This window comes from Lipotes vexillifer, unplaced genomic scaffold, assembly GCF_000442215.2.
Source record: "Lipotes vexillifer unplaced genomic scaffold, Lipotes_vexillifer_v1.1 scaffold611, whole genome shotgun sequence".
Lineage (NCBI taxonomy): Eukaryota > Metazoa > Chordata > Mammalia > Artiodactyla > Lipotidae > Lipotes > Lipotes vexillifer.
The window spans coordinates 476225-493419 of NW_006785619.1; the positions used below are offsets into that span (position 1 = coordinate 476225).

The following is a 17195-nucleotide window of genomic DNA, read 5'->3' on the forward strand; positions in this document are numbered from 1 at the left end:
CTAGACCGAAAGTCAGCCCTCTCCTCTGTCTGTCCCGCCCAGGCCCCGACTCTCGACTCACGGCCGGCGGAGCCACGCCCCCCGGCGCTGAGCGCAGGGGCAAGCGCCCGCCTGGTCTCCCTACCTATATCGCCCCCGCTAGGGGAAAGGCGCAGGCGCCTCACGCAGCCTCTCTGCAGCTTTCAGGCCCTCGTTGGTACTTTCCTCTCTACCATCCTCTCCTCCCCGCTCGGCTGCGAGTGGTCCGGCTGGGTGGGTGGGCAGAGGTGGAACGTCCTGAGCCCTGCTCCGGAAGGGGCTTAAGGCGGCAGCCGTTACCTCCCAGATGGCACTTAGGGCCGAGCCCCCCGACGGGGGCTGGGGGTGGATGGTGGTGCTCTCAGCGTTCTTCCAGTCGGCGCTGGTGTTCGGAGTGCTCCGCTCCTCCGGCGTCTTCTTTGTGGAGTTTGTGGCTGCGTTTGAGGAGCCGGCAGCGCGAGTCTCCTGGATCGCCTCCATAGGAATCGCGGTGCAGCAGTTCGGGAGTGAGTGCTGCGCCTGGGTCCAGAGTCCTGTGACCCTCGACCCTCGGAAGGGAGAGGAGATACGGGGACGGTCAAGGAGGTGGTGGGGGTGGGGTCAGTGCTGGAGAAAGACGCCTGAGATCTTCTCTCAGAACCCTTCCTCTTCTCCAGGCCCAGTGGGCAGTGCACTGAGCACCAAGTTCGGGCCCAGGCCTGTGGTGATGGCTGGGGGCATCTTGGCTGCGTTGGGGATGCTGCTCGCCGCCTTTGCTACCTCCTTGACCCACCTGTACCTGAGTATTGGGCTGCTTTCAGGTGAGACCCTGGGCAAGGGCGGGCAAGTCAAAAGCCTGAGTCTTTTTGGCCTCTGGACTTTTACCTTCTTCCTGCTCCTTCCAAAAGGCTTAGGGAGACGCTGAGAGAAAGTTTTGGCTGGCACCTGTGCCCAGAAGGCAATTTTTTTTTTAATTACATCGGTTTATTTATTTATTTATGGCTACGTTGGGTCTTCGTTGCTGCGCGTGGGCTTTCTCTAGTTGCATCGAGTGGGGGCTACTCTTCGTTGCGGTGCAACGGGCTTCTCTTGGCGGTGACTTGTTGCGGAGCACAGGCTCTAGGCGCGCGGGCTTCAGTATTTGTGGCATGTGGGATCTATAGTTGTGGCTCAGGGGCTGTAGAGCGCAGGCTCAGTAGTTGGGGTGCACGGGCTCAGTTGCTCCGTGGCCCTTGCTCCTTCCCAGACCAGAGCTCGAACCCGTGTCCCCTGCATGGGCAGGCGGATTCTTAACCACTGCGCCACCAGCGAAGTCCCCCAGAAGGGAATTCTTAAGAGAGGTGACTATAAATGATAAACAGGTTAGGGGAAATCAGGAAATTCAAAGACACAAGCCCAGGGCTAGTGGGACTGGAGTGTAAAAGGAAGAATTACTGTAAAATTGTGTCAGATGTGAAAGCTGTGAAATAGATATCATTATCCTATTTACAGATGAGGAAAGGCTTTAAGCTTATGCAACTTGCCAAGTGAAGTTCACACAGCCAGAAATGGTAGAGCCCAGGTCTAACTCCAGAGTTCTATGGTAGTTACTTTGCAAACATTCCAGAGTCCCCTAAAGTATATTACCCCCATTTTGCAGATGAGATTGAGGCTAGGAGATTAATAGACAAGGTCATACAGCTAGAAGGTATCAAGCTAGGATTGTAATTTACACCTGTGCTACATTCTGCTGCTGGGCAGTGTTGGGATGATTGTGTGCCCTGAGCTCCTTATGGGTCCCTCAACCTCCATTTCTTCCTTTTTGACAGGATCTGGCTGGGCCTTGACCTTCACTCCCACCCTGGCCTGCCTGTCCCGTTACTTCTCTCGTCGGCGATCCCTGGCCACCGGGCTAGCACTGACGGGCGTGGGCCTCTCCTCCTTTGCTTTTGCTCCACTCTTCCAATGGCTGCTCAGCCAGTACGCCTGGCGGGGGGCCCTGCTGCTGGTGTCTGCCCTCTCCCTCCACTTGGTGGCCTGTGGTGCTCTTCTCCGCCCACTCTCCCTGGCTGAGGACCCTGTCGTGGGTGGCCCTGGGGCCCAGCTTGCCAACCTTCTCCATCATGGCCCCTTCCTCCGTTACACCGTTGCCCTCACCCTGATCAACACTGGCTACTTCATTCCCTACGTGCACCTGGTGGCCCATCTTCAGGACCTAGATTGGGACCCACTGCCTGCTGCCTTCCTACTCTCAGTGGCAGCTATTTCTGACCCTGTGGGGCGTGTGGCTTCTGGGTGGCTAGGGGATGCAGTCCCAGGGCCTGTGGCAAGACTCCTGATGCTCTGGACCACCCTGACTGGGGTGATACTGGCCTTGTACCCTGTGGCTCGGGTTCCCACAGCCCTGGTGGCTCTGACTGTGGCCTATGGCTTCACATCAGGGGCCCTGACCCCAGTGGCCTTCTCCGTGCTGCCTGAACTGGTGGGAACTGGAAAGATATACTGTGGCCTGGGACTGGTGCAGATGGTAGAAAGCATCGGGGGGCTGCTGGGGGCTCCTCTATCAGGTAAGGGGACTGGGATTTCCAGGTGGGTGCGGGCTGCCATGTCATACCATTCAGGGAGGGAATTGACATTATAGTGTATATGAATACTGCTCTCTGGTATGGTACATACACAGCCTGCATGGTCAATCACAGCAGCCCTGAAATGGGTCCAAAGTGGCAGGGTACCTACAGTTGGGGTTTTCAGAGGACCTGGTCAAACCCAGCCAGACATAACATGCCAGCGTCTGCCTTTTCCCTTGGCCCACTGGGCCCCAGGCCAGGGTTCTGAGCCATCTGGTCAAAGTTCTTCAGGCTCCTGATGCCAGAACCTTCAGACCCTTAACATTTTCCTCTTAACTATTAACTGAAGGCATGGAAGGGAAGGCCACAGCTACTGGAAAGAAAGGCACAAGTGTGCCTGACTCATCTGGATCCCCAAATCCCCACTGGCTGGTTCAGAGATCCTTTCTGAAAGCAGGAAGGTAGTTGAAATGGCCTTTTGAGGCCCCTGGGGAAGCCTGAGTTCTCAAGCTCATCCAGTCCTACCTTGAGAGTTCTAACTCTTCCAAGATGATGGGTTAAGGATTACTTTCTTCCCTCCACCCCAAAATGTGTCTGAGTCCCAGGAAACAGATCACCCATGTGTATTCTTTTTCTCTCTTGAATCTAGGCTACCTCCGGGATGTGACAGGCACCTACACAGCTTCTTTTGTGGTGGCTGGGGCCTTCCTTCTTGCAGGGAGTGGAGTTCTCATCACTCTGCCCCACTCCTTCTGCTTGTCAGCTCCTACCTCCAAGCTCCAGGACCCTGTAACAGAGGCACTGGATACCAAAGTCCCCCTGCCCAGGGAGGGGCTGGGAGAGGACTGAACTCCAGGAAGGGGCAGTCAGACCCAGAAACCCAGGGGTTGTTGGCTCCAGGTCTTCTCCTGCCCCATCTTGGCACCCACAGAACCACAGTGCCTTAAGCATCGTTATCTGCCTCCTCCCCCCCGCCAGAGCAGGCCTGGGGCTCCTGCGATGTGTGTGCCAACCCTTTGTATTTTGTCTTATCTCTTCTTTGCTCGCACAACCTTTACTGAAGGATCCAGTTCAGCCTGCTCCACTGAGCTGTGAATCGACTGTGGAAACTCAAAGGCCAAGAGACTTATCATGTTTTACATGTGATCTCTAGTGTTGCTTCCCACATTTCTTCCCTGAAGACAGATCTTTGGGAAAGAGGGATGCCCCTTTGAGATAAAACTGAATAAGAAAACCGGACAATAATCAGAACCTCAAAAAGAATTGGGGCCCATATGCCTGGGTTGGCTGAATGGGGTCACGCTGGGGACTGGAGGGGAGGTATCCAGGAGCTCTGGTGACCCAGAGCATTTAACCCTGGACTCTGCTCTCTGGACCACAGTTCCTCCTACTTGCCCACTGACCTCCCTCTTTCCCACTATCCCCTGTAACTTAGGAAAGAAATTAAGAAAATGGTGAGGGACATGGCGGGGGGGTGCTAGCTGGGGAGGGGGAGATAAAGCTAAGAGAGCTGAAGTCTGGGTCTGGGATTCTTACGTTTTCATCAGGCCAATAGAAGGAGACTGAAATGCAGGAGAGAGTTATCTGGGAAATGAGGATGGGGCAGCTAGCACCCATGAGCGCCCCCCTCCTCCAACAAACTGAAGCTGATAGGCAGACAGTTTCTCAAAGATTTCCTGTTATAATGGCAAGAACTTGAGCAAAGAGAAATGGACTGACTGGACAAACACCCTTCCTGCCTCGCATGGCTTAGGGGGATCCTGTTCCTATCAACCAGCCTTTTTGGATATTTTAAGTAGAATGTTTGCAGCATCCTAGATTGCCTAACAATTGGAGCTTGCGGGAAAAGCAGATAGAAAGTCTTTATTGGGGGCAAGGCTCAAACAAGAAAATGGTCAACAAGTGGTGTCCAGAGTGGAATGAGGGCCTCCTGAGGGGAGCAGGGCAACCTGAGGGTTGGGGAGCAGTTCCCCCCTCTCAGAGGGTGGGGTGCCTGGACGTGAGGCTGGACGGCAGGAGGGCAGCGCACTGGGCAGCCCCATGTAGATGAAGCTGCCAGAGAGGATGAAAGAGCTGCACACGAGGAAGGAGGCGGTGAAGTCTCCTGTCTCATCCCTTAGGAAGCCTGAGAGGAGGGGGAAAGGAACTCAGAGGCCTCCGTGCCCAGGTGCAGAGGGGTGCGAGCGGATCTGCTGGCTCAGGCCCTTACCTGACAGGGGAGGGCCGAGAAGCCCCCCCAGGCTCATCAGCATCATCACCAGCCCGGTGGCCTGCACCACACCGCCGATGCCCACCAGCCCCGGGAGCACGCCGAAAACCAACGGGGCGTAACTTCCGGCGCTCAGCCCGTAGGCCCCAGCCGCGGCCAGCAGGGGGCCCCCCCAGCTCTCCTCGTTCCCCACCACCGGCACCAGACCCACCGCCAGCAGCCCTAGCCCGGTCAGGGCCCCGAACATCGCCAGCAACCGCGGGAGGGGCACCCAACCCTGGTCCGCCAGCCACCCGCAGAGCAGCCGGGCGCCCGCGTCCCCCACGGCAGCCACCGCCACCACCAGCACCGCCCCATACCCCCCCAGGCCCCGATCTAAAGCGTGAGGGGCCAGGTGCACGTAGGGGACGAAGTACCCGCCCCCCACCAAGGCCGTGCCTAGAGCAAAAACTAAGAAGGCCCGCCGTGTGAAGAGACCTAGGCCGAGGGCAGCTAGCGGGCTTCGGGGTGGGCCCAGGGGGTCTCCAGGGAGCGCCAGGGGTCGCAGCAGGGCGCCACAGGGGGTGAGGTGGAGGGTAATGGCGCCAAGGAGGAGCAGGGCGCCCCGCCAGCCGAAATTATCGAGGAGGAGCTGCAAGGCGGGCGCCAGAAGCAGCGAGGAGGCCCCGTTGCCCGTGAGTGCCAGCCCCACGGCCAAGACTCGACGGCGGGAGAAGTAACGGGAGAGGGTCCCGAGGGCAGGGGCGAATACCAGGGCCCAGCCGGAGCCTGTGAATGGATAGGACCGGGTGAGGACAGGAGCCGGGGATGCCTGCCCCCACCATCCCAGCTCGGCTGCTCGCAGGAGGCCCTCGCGCCCTCGGCCTCCAGCTCCCGACACGCTCCTATCTCCACCATCACCCCTGAAGAACCTGGGAATCCCTCTCTCCTCACCAGCAAGGACGCCCAGGCCAAGGTAGAGGTGCAGCAGACTGCGGGCGAAAGCCGAGAAGACGAAGCCGAGCGAGGTGAGGACGCCCCCAACCATCACCACGGGGCGCGCCCCCCAGCGGGTGCTTAGGGCGCTGCCCACTGGGCCTGGAAGGAGGCGGAGTCAACGGAAGACACGCTCCTGGACTCCCAAACTCGCTCCAACACTTCTCATTGGCTGTTTGCCTGGCCTAAACTTCTCCCCCTGCCTAATAGCCCCTCCGCCTTGACGTCAAGACCCACTATATTCTAGAACTTAGGTACACTGGTCGACCTTTCTTAGGTTGTCTGGTAGTCAACCAGGTGTGTCCCCCACCACTGCACTCATGGCCCCTCCACCCCGGTTCCCGCCTCCCACCTCGGGGGGGCCCCCTCACTGGCTGCCTGCTGCACGGCCAGGGCCAGGGCGCTGACCCACGCAGTGTCCTGAGCGCTTCGGTCAAAATGCTCCGCGAGGTCAGGGAGGGCGAGGCCCAGGGAGCGTAACAGTCCGTAGGAGAGCCCGTTCACCGCGAAGGCTGCGGCCGCCACCACCCAGCCCCAGCCCCCGTCCGGGGGTCCGGCTGGCTTGGGGGTCATCACCGACTGGAGAAGTGGGAACACCTGTGAGAGAAGTCTCCAGGTCTGTGCCTCCTTTAGGGACCCGAGCATCCCTTAGATCCAGCTTCTGGCTCTTTGCCCAGGGTGGGCACGTCACCCTGAGCACGACAGGACGGAGGCGGAGGAGCCTAGGGACAGAACTCCTGGGTTCGCGCGATCCCGGGACGAGATGACAGCCGGATCCCCCAGGCCTGAGACTCCCCCTCCCACACACCCGTCTCCCTTACCCGACCTCTCCGGGCGGTGCGGGGAGAGGAAGGGCTCGGCCCGCTTTTCTCCCTGCTTCCGGGGCGGGCGGGGCCCCAGAGGGAGCAAATCTAGAGATGGAGCCCAACTTGGACGGGCTCTCAAGGTAAACAGAGAGCTCCACAGGGGGGGCTGAGCCACCTGGGACGAGGGGGGTACGGAGGGCGGGGGCGAGCTGAGACAGCCAATCCGCCGGGCCGGGGGTGAGGCCAGACGCCGAGTCCCACGGGGATTGAATTATCCACTTACACCCCCAACCCCGGGGAAGGGAGGAGCGAGGAATGAATGCCGCCACGCCCACGCCCACGCACCTGCCGCCGGCTGTGCACCCGGGAGACGCGTAGATTGCAATCTCCAGCCTGCCCAACGTCGGTAGGCAACGCACGGAAATAGGGGTGGTCCTCCCAAAGCCTGAGTGGATGAGTACTTTCGTTCTCAGGGAACGTTGCTGGAGAACCTGGTAAAAGCTCGGATGTTAAATCACCTCCACGGAGTGTATGTTGCGTGCCTAACAATAATATGCCCTCAAGGACGGAGGAGAAGGAAGAGGACTTCCTTATGATGGGCCAGGGACATGTACACATGTCATTTTTCATCTTCACAATCACCCTGTGAGAAAGGTGTTCTCCCCATTTTACCGCTAAGGTAACTGAAACTTAGGGAGGTTAGGTGACTTGCCCAAATCGTTCAGCTTTAAAAAAAAAAAAAAATGGTGGAAATATTTGAATTTGGGTCTGTCCAACTGCGGAACCATACAAGAAGAACAGACCTAGGACTGAAATAGAATCTGCCACCATGGAGGGAAATGGCCTGGAGACAGTTTGATGCCAAACTGACCTGGAAATGGTAGAGCCTTTGCAGAGCCAGAGAGTTTATGATTCTGAGATAGGGGTTACTGGGAATACAAAGGATTCTTGAGGTCAGAATAGCTGAAGATTTAGATTAGAATTTTAAAAACAAAGAAATCCGATAATTGAACCCAGGTATTGATTTCTTGAAAAAACTTTCCTTTTTACATTAGGATTAAGTTTACCATTAATTTACTTCAGCTGTTTGATCAAGGGATGTGTTCTTTGGTTTAATTTTCCAACAGTATCAGAGAAATTGGCAGTTTACAGTTTGGCGTATACAACATCCGAAAGCCACATGGTGGCAGTGTTTCCTAACGGTTGAGAACATTTCTACAGATAAAGAAAAACAGCTTCTTAATCAGTGAAGCTGTAAACCTAACAACTGATCTTCGAGGACTCTCCACTGCCTATAGGAGGAAAAAAACAACAACAAAATTCTCTACTTTGGGCATAAGGCCTTTCACAATCAAAGGTAGACTATCTTTCCATCCCATCTCCCTCCCCTCTCTCCTACACCCTTCCATCAGCTGCCTGTATGGACATTCCTAGCTTTTTCTCACTCCTAAAGTTTTGAATATGTCATGCCCTTTGCTTGAAATGGCTTGGATGGGGTACAGGAGCCCTGACACACACACCCTAGGAAGGTGGTCTCACCGGCTTACCTAGCTGGGTGTGCTGTTGTGAAAGGCACCTGGGAGACAGAGGCAGCATCTCCTCAGCCAAGGGGAAGGCAGGGAGCCCACTTCCCGACATGGCCGGTGAGGACCCTGCTCCAAGCTGAATGAGGCCAAGTGAAACAAATCACTCCCTCTCCACGGTGAAGTAGAAATGCAGGGCAGTCAAAGAGGAGACGGTCCTCAGGGCCTGGGAGTGACACTGAGCACCTTTCCAGGATACTTATGAACCAACAGGGCATCCCAGAGCCTGGGGCTAGGGTGACTGGTTGCGAAAGGGCACATTCACCTTCTGCCTCATGTTCCCTGTATTCTTAGTCAAACTTACTATACACATCTTTTGCTTATGGAGCTGTGAATGAAAAATATTGCCTGCCATAGAGTAAACAAAGGATATTGCAGCCATCAAGCCATCACATTACAGCCACCCCAACAGTGAGCCCTGAGGGAACTCACGATGGAAACAGGATGCCCCCTATCAAACCATCAGACACTGCAGCCCTCCACCCACAACAGTGCACCCTGAGGAGACTCAGGATGAGAAAGCCCAGGATACTGGCCCCAGATGGCTGAGGTGCGTATCAAAGGAATGATTTCAGTGAGCCCAGACTCTTGCATCTTCCCATACATGGCAAAGTGCTAAATTCCTTAAGATATCTGGTTTTCTTTAATTAACATTAATCTTTTGATGTTCCGACTACCTGGTCTTTGTTGCAAAAACTCCTGGATATCCTGGCTCCGCCCCTTGCCTCTTCGGAGCAATCTCTGAGTTTTCTGCCATACTGTCTCCCGGGCTTAAGTCCTCAGTTTCGTCTGCTGAATAAAACATAACTCTCAACTTTTAGGTTGTGCATTTTTCTCAGTCAACAAGCAAATATAGCAGTGAGGTTGGGAGAATGAATTCCCAAGCTAGACTTCCTGGGTTTGAAGCCCATCTTTGCCACTTATTAGCTGTATTACTGTAAGCAAGTTATTCAACCTCTCTGTGCCTCGATTTCTTTATCTCTAAAATGGGGATAATAATAGTAGCTACCTGATAGGATTGCTATGGGAATAAAATGAGACACTGTGTATACATGTATGAATAAGGGACTTAGAACAGTGCCTGGAACATGATATATGTCAGCCCCTCTTGCACCCCTGCCCCTTCCCCACTGGCTACACCTACTGATGCCTCAAGGTTAAAGAACCACATTGGTCTGGTGATTTCTCAGTAGAACTACACAGCTTTATAAGACGTGAATGGCTACAAAGATAGGTTAAATGGATTTTTTCTTAGTGGTGAGTGGTTTTCTTAGCATTTTCCAAAGTTTAGGAGAAAATGCTGGTCTCCTTATCTCAACTCTAAAAACAAATGAGAAGAAAAGGAGTCAAAATAAGTTTTGTTCATTTGCTTCCTCATACAAAATATTTATAGACACCTACCATGCCAGATGCTCTGCTTAGGGCTAGGGATACAACTATGAATGCTACAGTCTCTCCCCTCCAAGCCCCCACAATCAAATTAGAGAAAAAGTGAAATAAAGACATCTCAACACAACGAAAGGGACGCAGACACCATAGAGTGGTGCATGGGAGGAATTGACTCATTCTGCTTGGGCCTGCTGGGAAGGCTTCACAGAAGAGGAGCTCTTTGAGCTGGGTCTTGAAGGATGAGTAGGAGTTTGCCAGATGGCTGTGTGGGCAGGGGCATTCCAGGAAAAGGGAACTGCCTGTGGAAAATCACAAAGGCATGAACCAGCTTGGCACATTGCTTATTGTTTGGGGAGCTGTAAATAGCTGCTGTATGGAGAACAGGGAGTGTGTAGGAGAATAATGTAGGACGAAGATGCTGGGGCAGAGGGTCCCATCATGAAAGGCCAGGCCAAGGAATTTAGATGTTTTCCCGGGGACTGATTCTTCACAAAATTCCCCCTGATGCAGCAGTCACTAATATTCACTAATACTGGAAGCTGATCACAGAGGGGAGAGGACTCATACCAGAATCAGAAGGGTCAGGAGAGTCTGGGGTGTAGACTTTTTGTGTAGGGGACATTTCTTTGAACTATCTTGTTTTACATTGAAAATTTTGCATCCTGCTTCATAATCATTGATGCATATCTTCATAGGAAAGTTATGCTTTAAATGACTAGATAAATTATTTAAGTTTTTCTTCCCAAGTCCTCCGCTGGGCAGAAGCCACCTCTGGGAAGTCATCCCAACCACTGATCTGCATTAGGTGCCTCCCCCTCTGCCTACTCACCCCATCTGACCACTTTTCAGCCTGCAGTGACATCATCCTTTTTGCCCTCCACCCCTACATTGCCCCTACACCCTGAGGCCCAGGAGGTGGGACCCTGCATTATTGGTCTCTGGATCTTTGACACCCAAAGGTGCCAAAGGTGAATACAACTCACTGCATGAGAGAAACACTGAACACAGGACCCACTGAATGTGTGGACTCAGGGCCTCGTGCTCCATCAGATGTGGCGAGATCACAAGTGGTTGCTGATGGACCAAATTGGCAATGTCCGCCCATGTAGAGAAAGCTCCAGAAGCAGACGCTGATCCAGGTCGGGTCTAGGGAAATCAGACAAGAGGGGCAAGGTCTGTCCATAATTTGCTTTGGGGACCACGAGATCAGGGAGTGTGAACTCTAAAACTGCTCCGGGGCTTTCTCCTGGGAGCCGCTGTGAGAGGTTCTTAGGTCCTCTGGGGCCTGCAACCTCTGGGTATCCCTGAGCTGAGCCCAGCCATTGCCTAAGGACACCCACTGGCGGCTCCCTCTGCAGAAGATGGATGGAAGGGAAGGGGCAGACAAGGATGGAGGGCATCACCCGTAGGAAACATGGCTCTATTTAAGGTACACAAAAATATGAGGCTTTCCCGTGTTTGGCCCAGCTGATCTTGGGCTTCTAAGTGCCTAATACAGCTGCCTCTCACCCCTCACCTCCCAGAATCTTCTCCTATCCCAGCTCACCCGAGACCAAGCCATGGGAAGTCAGCATAGACCTCAAAGTGGAAGAAGACCATGACCCAGGAAGGGGCCAAGGACACAAAGGTCAGGGCTTGTGGTTCAGGCCAGGGGAGCACATCTGCTGAGACACTCTGTAATGGGGGTGGGTCATCAAACAGGAAGATGAAGGCGCCCACTCAGGACAGTGGGGCTTATGATGTGCAGGGAACAAATTTGCTTGGATGACCACACCTGAATGGGGAACTGAACCAGGTCCCCTGAACCTTGTGCTGAGTCTGAGGCCAGGGGAGGCTGGTGGTGGACTTGAAGTTGGCACAGATGAGACAGAGCTGAGGCTGGAGCTAGGTTGGGGCCAAGACCTAGGATGGGACGGGAGTCCCAACCCCACATTACTCCTCTCTTAGCCCCTCTACCAAGTTTGTCTCTGGTGCTTCGTCAATCCAGTCCCCAATCCCTTCCCTCTGTCACCCTCCCGCCCCCCACCTCCCCAGCCCCACTACCTGCTGAAGATCTGGAGCCTCTGGCTTTTGGATCTCTCTGGACAGCCCAGCCTCCAGGACAGGAGATCAGGATGGTGGAGGAGCACCTAGCTAAAGTCTTTGCGCCTGGTCTGTGTGTTTAAAGATCCAAATATGTCTTATTCCAGCATTTTCTGCTTCTGGGACTTTGCCCAACATGTGTGTCAAAGCCCTTAGTTGTAAGCCACGGGCACCAACTCTGACTTACCTAAGGAGAGAAACGATTGATTGCAGGATAGTGGGTAACACTCAGAATTACCAAGAAGACTACAGAACTAGGTTTGGCAGGAACACAGATCGGCCTCAAGTCTAAATGAGGGGCCAAGGCCACTGCTGTCACCATCGGACGCTAGATGTCGCTGCCGGTCTTTTGCAGCCACTGGACCTAGAAACTGCTGCTGCTGCTCAGAAACATTCTGTTTGTTTGTTTGGTTTTTTTGAGAATTATCTTTTATTTGGTGGATAAACTGAGGACTTAAGTCCAGGAGACAGCCCCTCAGATAGCTCTGAGGGACTGTTCCAAAGAGGTAGGGGAGGAACCAGGATACACAGGAGTTTTTGCAACAAAAACCAGGTGGTCAGAACTTCAAAAATTACTGCTAACTAAAGAAAAAACAGACATCTCAAGTTAATGAATTTAGCACTTTTCTGTGTATGGGAAGATGCAAGAGTCTGGGCTCACTGAAATCATTCCTTTGATATGCTCCTTAACTTTCTAGGACTGGTATCCTGTTTTCTTCCATCCTGTATCCCCTGAGGGTGCACATCCAGGCAGCTGTAGTGGCTGATGGCTTGATGGCCTTGCTTGATGGTCAACAGTTGAAAATACCTTCTCTGCCTCATTCACCTCTAGCTCCAAACTCAAGTCCAGGGTCATGCTTCTGACCACCTGAGCCTTGGTCATGTGCTCTCATCATAGCTGGAAGGGACACCAGGAGAGTGAGTACCTGGTGTTTTCAGTGTTGACAGGTACATGGGTTCTGCTTCCCATCCAAAATAATAAGGTGGGACATGTCAATCATACCTCAGTAAAGCGGAATCATCATCATAATCACAGGAATTTCTCAAACAAAGGAAGGGTTTCAGATGCGAGACAGCCCAAAATGTCCACTAAAAACTAGTCATCAGGATGGGAATGGGATTCAAATTGAGGCAGCAGGATGTGTGCATCCTGCAAAAACAACTTGGACACAGCGAATTGTGAAAAACATGGTTCTTGATTCCCAAATCCAACATTTTCTAGGATCTATTAAAAGGTGGTAATACTTCAAAGCATTGTTGGTGAGACTTCAAAGAAATAAAGCTTGGAAGGGACCAGCACAACCGCAGGCAGGCACATGGTAGGCATTCTACAAATGCAGGTTCCCATCCATTTCATTTCCTCCCATTTTCTGGCCACAGACAGTCACCCCTTCAACTCTACTCTCGTCCAATCTCTATTCTAGTTCCCTGTGCTCCCATTCTTGATCTGAGAGGGGGAGTCACACCAGAAGGGGCCAGTGATGACATCTGTCTTTTCCCCTCTGTGGTACTATATATATATACCTGTACATCTGTACACATATATATGTGTGTGTGTGTGTTTCAGGTTTACAGGTATACTATATATATATAAATGTTTCCGGTGTACAACATTATGATTCAACATCTGTATACACTACAAAGTGATCCCCACCACAAGTCTAATTACCATCCATCACCATACAGTTGACCCCCTGCACCTACCCCCTAACCCCCTTTTACTCTGATAACTGCTAATCTTGTTCTCTGTATCTATGAATTTGTTTCTGTTTTTTCATTTAGTTTATTCATTTGCTTTGCTTTACTTTTATTTTTACTTATGGCTGTGTTGGGTCTTCCTTGCTGCAAGTGGGCATTCTCTACTTGTGGAGAGCAGGGGCTACTCTTCATTATGGTGCACAGGCTTCTCATTGCAGTGGCTTCTGTTGTTGCGGAGCATGGGCTCTAGGCATGCGGGCTTCAGTAGTTGTGGCTTGCGGGCTCTAGAGTGCAGCCTCAGTAGTTGTGGCGCACGGGCTTAGTTGCTCTGCGGCATGTGGGATCTTCCCCGACCAGGGATGGAACCCGTGTCCCCTGCATTGGCAGGCGGATTCTTAAGCACTGCCACCAGGGAAGTCATGCTTTGCTTTTTTAGATTACACATATGATATCATATGGTATTTGTCTTTCTCAGTCTGACTTATTTCACTTCCATGTTGTCCCAAATGGCAAGATATAATTCTTTTTTTATGGCTGAGTAATATTCTATTGTGCGTATACCACATGTTCTTTATGCATTCATCCATCGATGGACACACAGGTTGTTTCCATATCTTGGCTATTGTAAATAACGCTACAGTGAACATAGGGGTGCATATATCTTTTTGAATTAGTGTTTTCGTGTTCTTCAGATAAATACCAGAAGTGGAATAGCTGGATCATATGGTAGTTCTATACTTAATTTTTTGAGGAATCTCCATACTATTTTCTATAGTGGTTGCACCAATTTACAGTCCCACCAATAATGTATGAGGGTTCCCTTTTCTCCATATCCTTGCCAACACTTATTATTTCTTGTCTTTTTGATAACAGCCATTCTAACAGTGTGAGGTGATGTCTCACTGTGGTTTTGATTTGCATTTCCCTAATAATTAGTGATGTTGAACATCTTTTCATGTGACTCTTGGCCATCTGCATGTCTATTCAGATCCTCTGCCCATTTTTTAATTGGGTTGTTTGTTTTTTTGTTGTTAAGTGTGTGAGTTATTTATATTGGGGGTATTAACCCTTTATTGGATATATGATTTGCAAACACTTTTTCCCATTCATAGGTTGCCTTTTCATTTTGATGACGGTTTCCTTTGCTGGGCAGGAACTTTTTAGTTTGATGGAGTCCCATTTGCTTATTTTTGCTATTGTTTCCCTTGCCTTTGGAGTCAGATCCCCAAAAACACTGCTAAGACTGATGTCAATAGGTTACTGCCTATGTGTTCTTCTAGGAATTTTATTGTTTCATTCAAGGCTTTAATCCATTTTGAGTTAATTTTTGTGCATGGTGTAAGATAGTAGTCTAGTTTCATTCTTTTGCATGTGGCTATCCAGTTTTCCTAATACCATTTATTGTCCTGTCCTTCCTCCGTTGTATGATCTTTGTTCCTTCGAGGGTTTGTGAACTAAAGAGGCTGTGACTGGCTCCTGTTACCACAGACCTCTTCTTGTCTGTGCACAGGGTGGGTCTTTTGCCTTTCAGTTCCCTTGCTTTTGAACAGAGTTCTGCTTGTCTGCCTTGAATCTCCTTTGCCCCTGCCTGCACTTCAATGTCATTTCCTCTGCAAAGCCTTCTCCCCTATTTTCAAAGCATTTTAAATCATGCTTAAAGGCTACATGCTAGGTAGCCTTTCTTCCTAAGGGTTCCTTTCCTCTATCTCATTCAGACAAATAGCTTTACCCAGCTTTACCCACCTTTGTCTCAAACTCTGATCATATCTCTTTCTTGATTCACAACCAGGAGTCTCTCACAGTGGGACTGATCCTGGTTTAAAGCAAGTCTGTGAGTCTGATACCTACTGTGTAGTTTGAAGAGTGTGGTGGCAGGGTCTGGCCTGGAGGGAAGTCACATCTGAGTAGGCCTAAAGAAAGGTGAGGGCAGCTGGTTGACCAGCTGCCTTGGAGGAGCCTCCTTTTTTTTTTTTTTTTTTTTTTTGCGGTACGCGGGCCTCTCACTGTTGTGGCCTCTCCCGTTGTGGAGCACAGGCTCCGGATGCGCAGGCTCAGCAGCCATGGCTCACGGGCCCAGCCGCTCCGCAGCATGTGGGATCTTCCTGGACCGGGGCACGAACCCATGTCCCCCACATCGGCAGGCGGACTCTCAACCACTGCGCCACCAGGGAAGCCCGAGGAGCGTCTTTTATAAAAATTTGTTTTATTTATTAATTTATTTTTGGCTGCATTGGGTCTTTGTTGCTGAGTGCGGGCTTTCTCTAGTTGCGGCGAGCGGGGGCCACTCTGTTGCGGTGCGTGGGCTTCTCATTGTGGGAGCTTCTCTTGATGCAGAGCATGGGCTCTAGGCACGTGGGCTTCAGTAGTTGTGGCTCACGGGCTCTAGAGCGCAGGCTCAGTAGTTGTGGCACACAGGCTTAGTTGCTCTGTGGCATGTGGGATTTTCACGGACCAGGGCTCGAACCCGTGTCTCCTGCATTGGCAGGCAGATTCTTAACCACTGTGCCACTGGGGAGGCCCTGCAGGAGAGCTTTTGATCCCTGAGGGTTTGCTTAAGTCTTTAGGAAAGTTCCATGCCAGTTCACCTGTGCTGGTGAACCAAAGGAGAGTGTTGTGTGCAGCCTTAGGCCACAACAATGAGAGGAACCATGTACACCTGGGCTTTCAGGATGGAGGCAGAGCTAAAAGAGCCCCAAGGAGAAGGGAAAACTTGGACCAGAGAATTGCTGCCCAGTTTTAGTGCTTCTCCTACCTGGGCTAATCCATGGAGTTTCGAACTTGGTTTTATTAAGGAAGCTGTCTTCCTAGTCCCTCCCAAAGCTAATTATCCATTTGGGCACTGACTTGCTGGACCCTTGAGCAGCCTGTGCCTCCGCTGACCATCCCTACCCTACACAATACATACACCTCCTTGACACTCTGTTACCCCTCCAGTCTCTGATGGTCTCTCTCACTTTCACCTTTGGCTTTGTCTCCAGTTAGGGGTCCAACTTCCCATAATGCCATTTGGTATTGGGGATGCTAATGAGAAGTGGCAGTGCCAAGAAAGCTCAGTGGATAGCAGTTCCTGGTAGTACTGTAACAGAGAAGAGCTACATCGGATTCCATGTTGGATCTGTTTCTTTGACTTTAAACTTTGCTTTTCGTTGCTTTTGTTATTATAATCATACATAACCACCTGCCTCAGGGAACGCTGCCCACCTGTGAATGGCTGCAAGAAAAAAGAAACTAACACATACCCTCATGAAGGCTGGTCATTCCAAGAGATGTTTTGCAAGACTGGTGGCCCTTTTACTTTACTTCTTCACCGCCTCTCCCTCTCTGATTCTATAAAAGAAACTGGCATGCAGACCCCGGTAAGACGGTTTTTCAGAGACACTAGTCTGCCGTCTTCTCGGTCTGCAGGCTTTCCGAATAAAGTCGTCTTCCTTGCCTCAACACTTCGTCTCTGATTCATTGGCCTGTCATGCAGCGAGCAGAGTGAGCTTGGGCTTGGTAACAATACCAGCCCCAGAGGGAAGGGAAGATCATTGCTGGCTGCGTGTCATAAGCCCTTCTGGAGAGCATATGCAGTGTGCTCACTGGCAGCACAAACCATCTCTGTTAGTTATGTTTCTGGCCACAAGTAACAAGAGTTCAACTCAACTTGGCTTGAATAATAATAAAGTATATTATCTCATGTATCAATAAAACTAGAGGTAGGAATACCCAAAGCTAGCTAATCATCATCGAGGAATCAGATTCTTCCTATGTTTTCAGTCTGTCACCCTCAGGGTTTTAGTTTTTTCCTCTTTAAGGTTGCAACATGGCTTCACCAGTTTTAGATATGGCATCCAGCCATGACCATATTGCGGAGAAAAATGAGCACAACTCTTCCAGTGTGTCCCCCTTAGTAGTAAAGAAATCTTTC

General features: G+C 51.5%; 2 protein-coding genes across 2 annotated transcripts; one reads left to right on the top strand and one right to left on the bottom strand.

Annotated features, from left to right (window-relative positions):
- Window positions 1–224: 224 nt before the first annotated feature.
- On the top strand, window positions 225–4054 carry SLC16A13 (solute carrier family 16 member 13). The gene is made up of 4 exons (XM_007457733.1): window positions 225–524; window positions 675–818; window positions 1806–2543; window positions 3193–4054. Exons 1-4 carry the CDS (start codon window positions 326–328, stop codon window positions 3390–3392), a joined length of 1281 nt encoding a protein of 426 aa, XP_007457795.1. The 5' UTR covers window positions 225–325; the 3' UTR covers window positions 3393–4054.
- Window positions 4055–4438: 384 nt separating this feature from the next.
- On the bottom strand, window positions 4439–7163 carry SLC16A11 (solute carrier family 16 member 11). The gene is made up of 5 exons (XM_007457734.1): window positions 6879–7163; window positions 6099–6306; window positions 5686–5829; window positions 4753–5520; window positions 4439–4668 (listed from the first exon to the last, which is right to left on the bottom strand). Exons 1-5 carry the CDS (start codon window positions 7161–7163, stop codon window positions 4439–4441), a joined length of 1635 nt encoding a protein of 544 aa, XP_007457796.1.
- Window positions 7164–17195: the final 10032 nt, after the last annotated feature.

Coding starts and splice junctions, on each gene's coding strand:
- SLC16A13 (XM_007457733.1), top strand. CDS start 326: ATGGCACTTAGGGCCGAGCCCCCCGACGGGGGCTGGGGGTGGATGGTG. Junction 819..1,805: donor GAGTATTGGGCTGCTTTCAG/GTGAGACCCTGG, acceptor CCTTTTTGACAG/GATCTGGCTGGGCCTTGACC. Junction 2,544..3,192: donor GCTGGGGGCTCCTCTATCAG/GTAAGGGGACTG, acceptor TCTTGAATCTAG/GCTACCTCCGGGATGTGACA.
- SLC16A11 (XM_007457734.1), bottom strand. CDS start 7,163: ATGAAAAATGACATGTGTACATGTCCCTGGCCCATCATAAGGAAGTCC. Junction 6,307..6,878: donor GGGTGCACAGCCGGCGGCAG/GTGCGTGGGCGT, acceptor CCACTTCTCCAG/TCGGTGATGACCCCCAAGCC. Junction 5,521..5,685: donor TGGCCTGGGCGTCCTTGCTG/GTGAGGAGAGAG, acceptor ATCCATTCACAG/GCTCCGGCTGGGCCCTGGTA.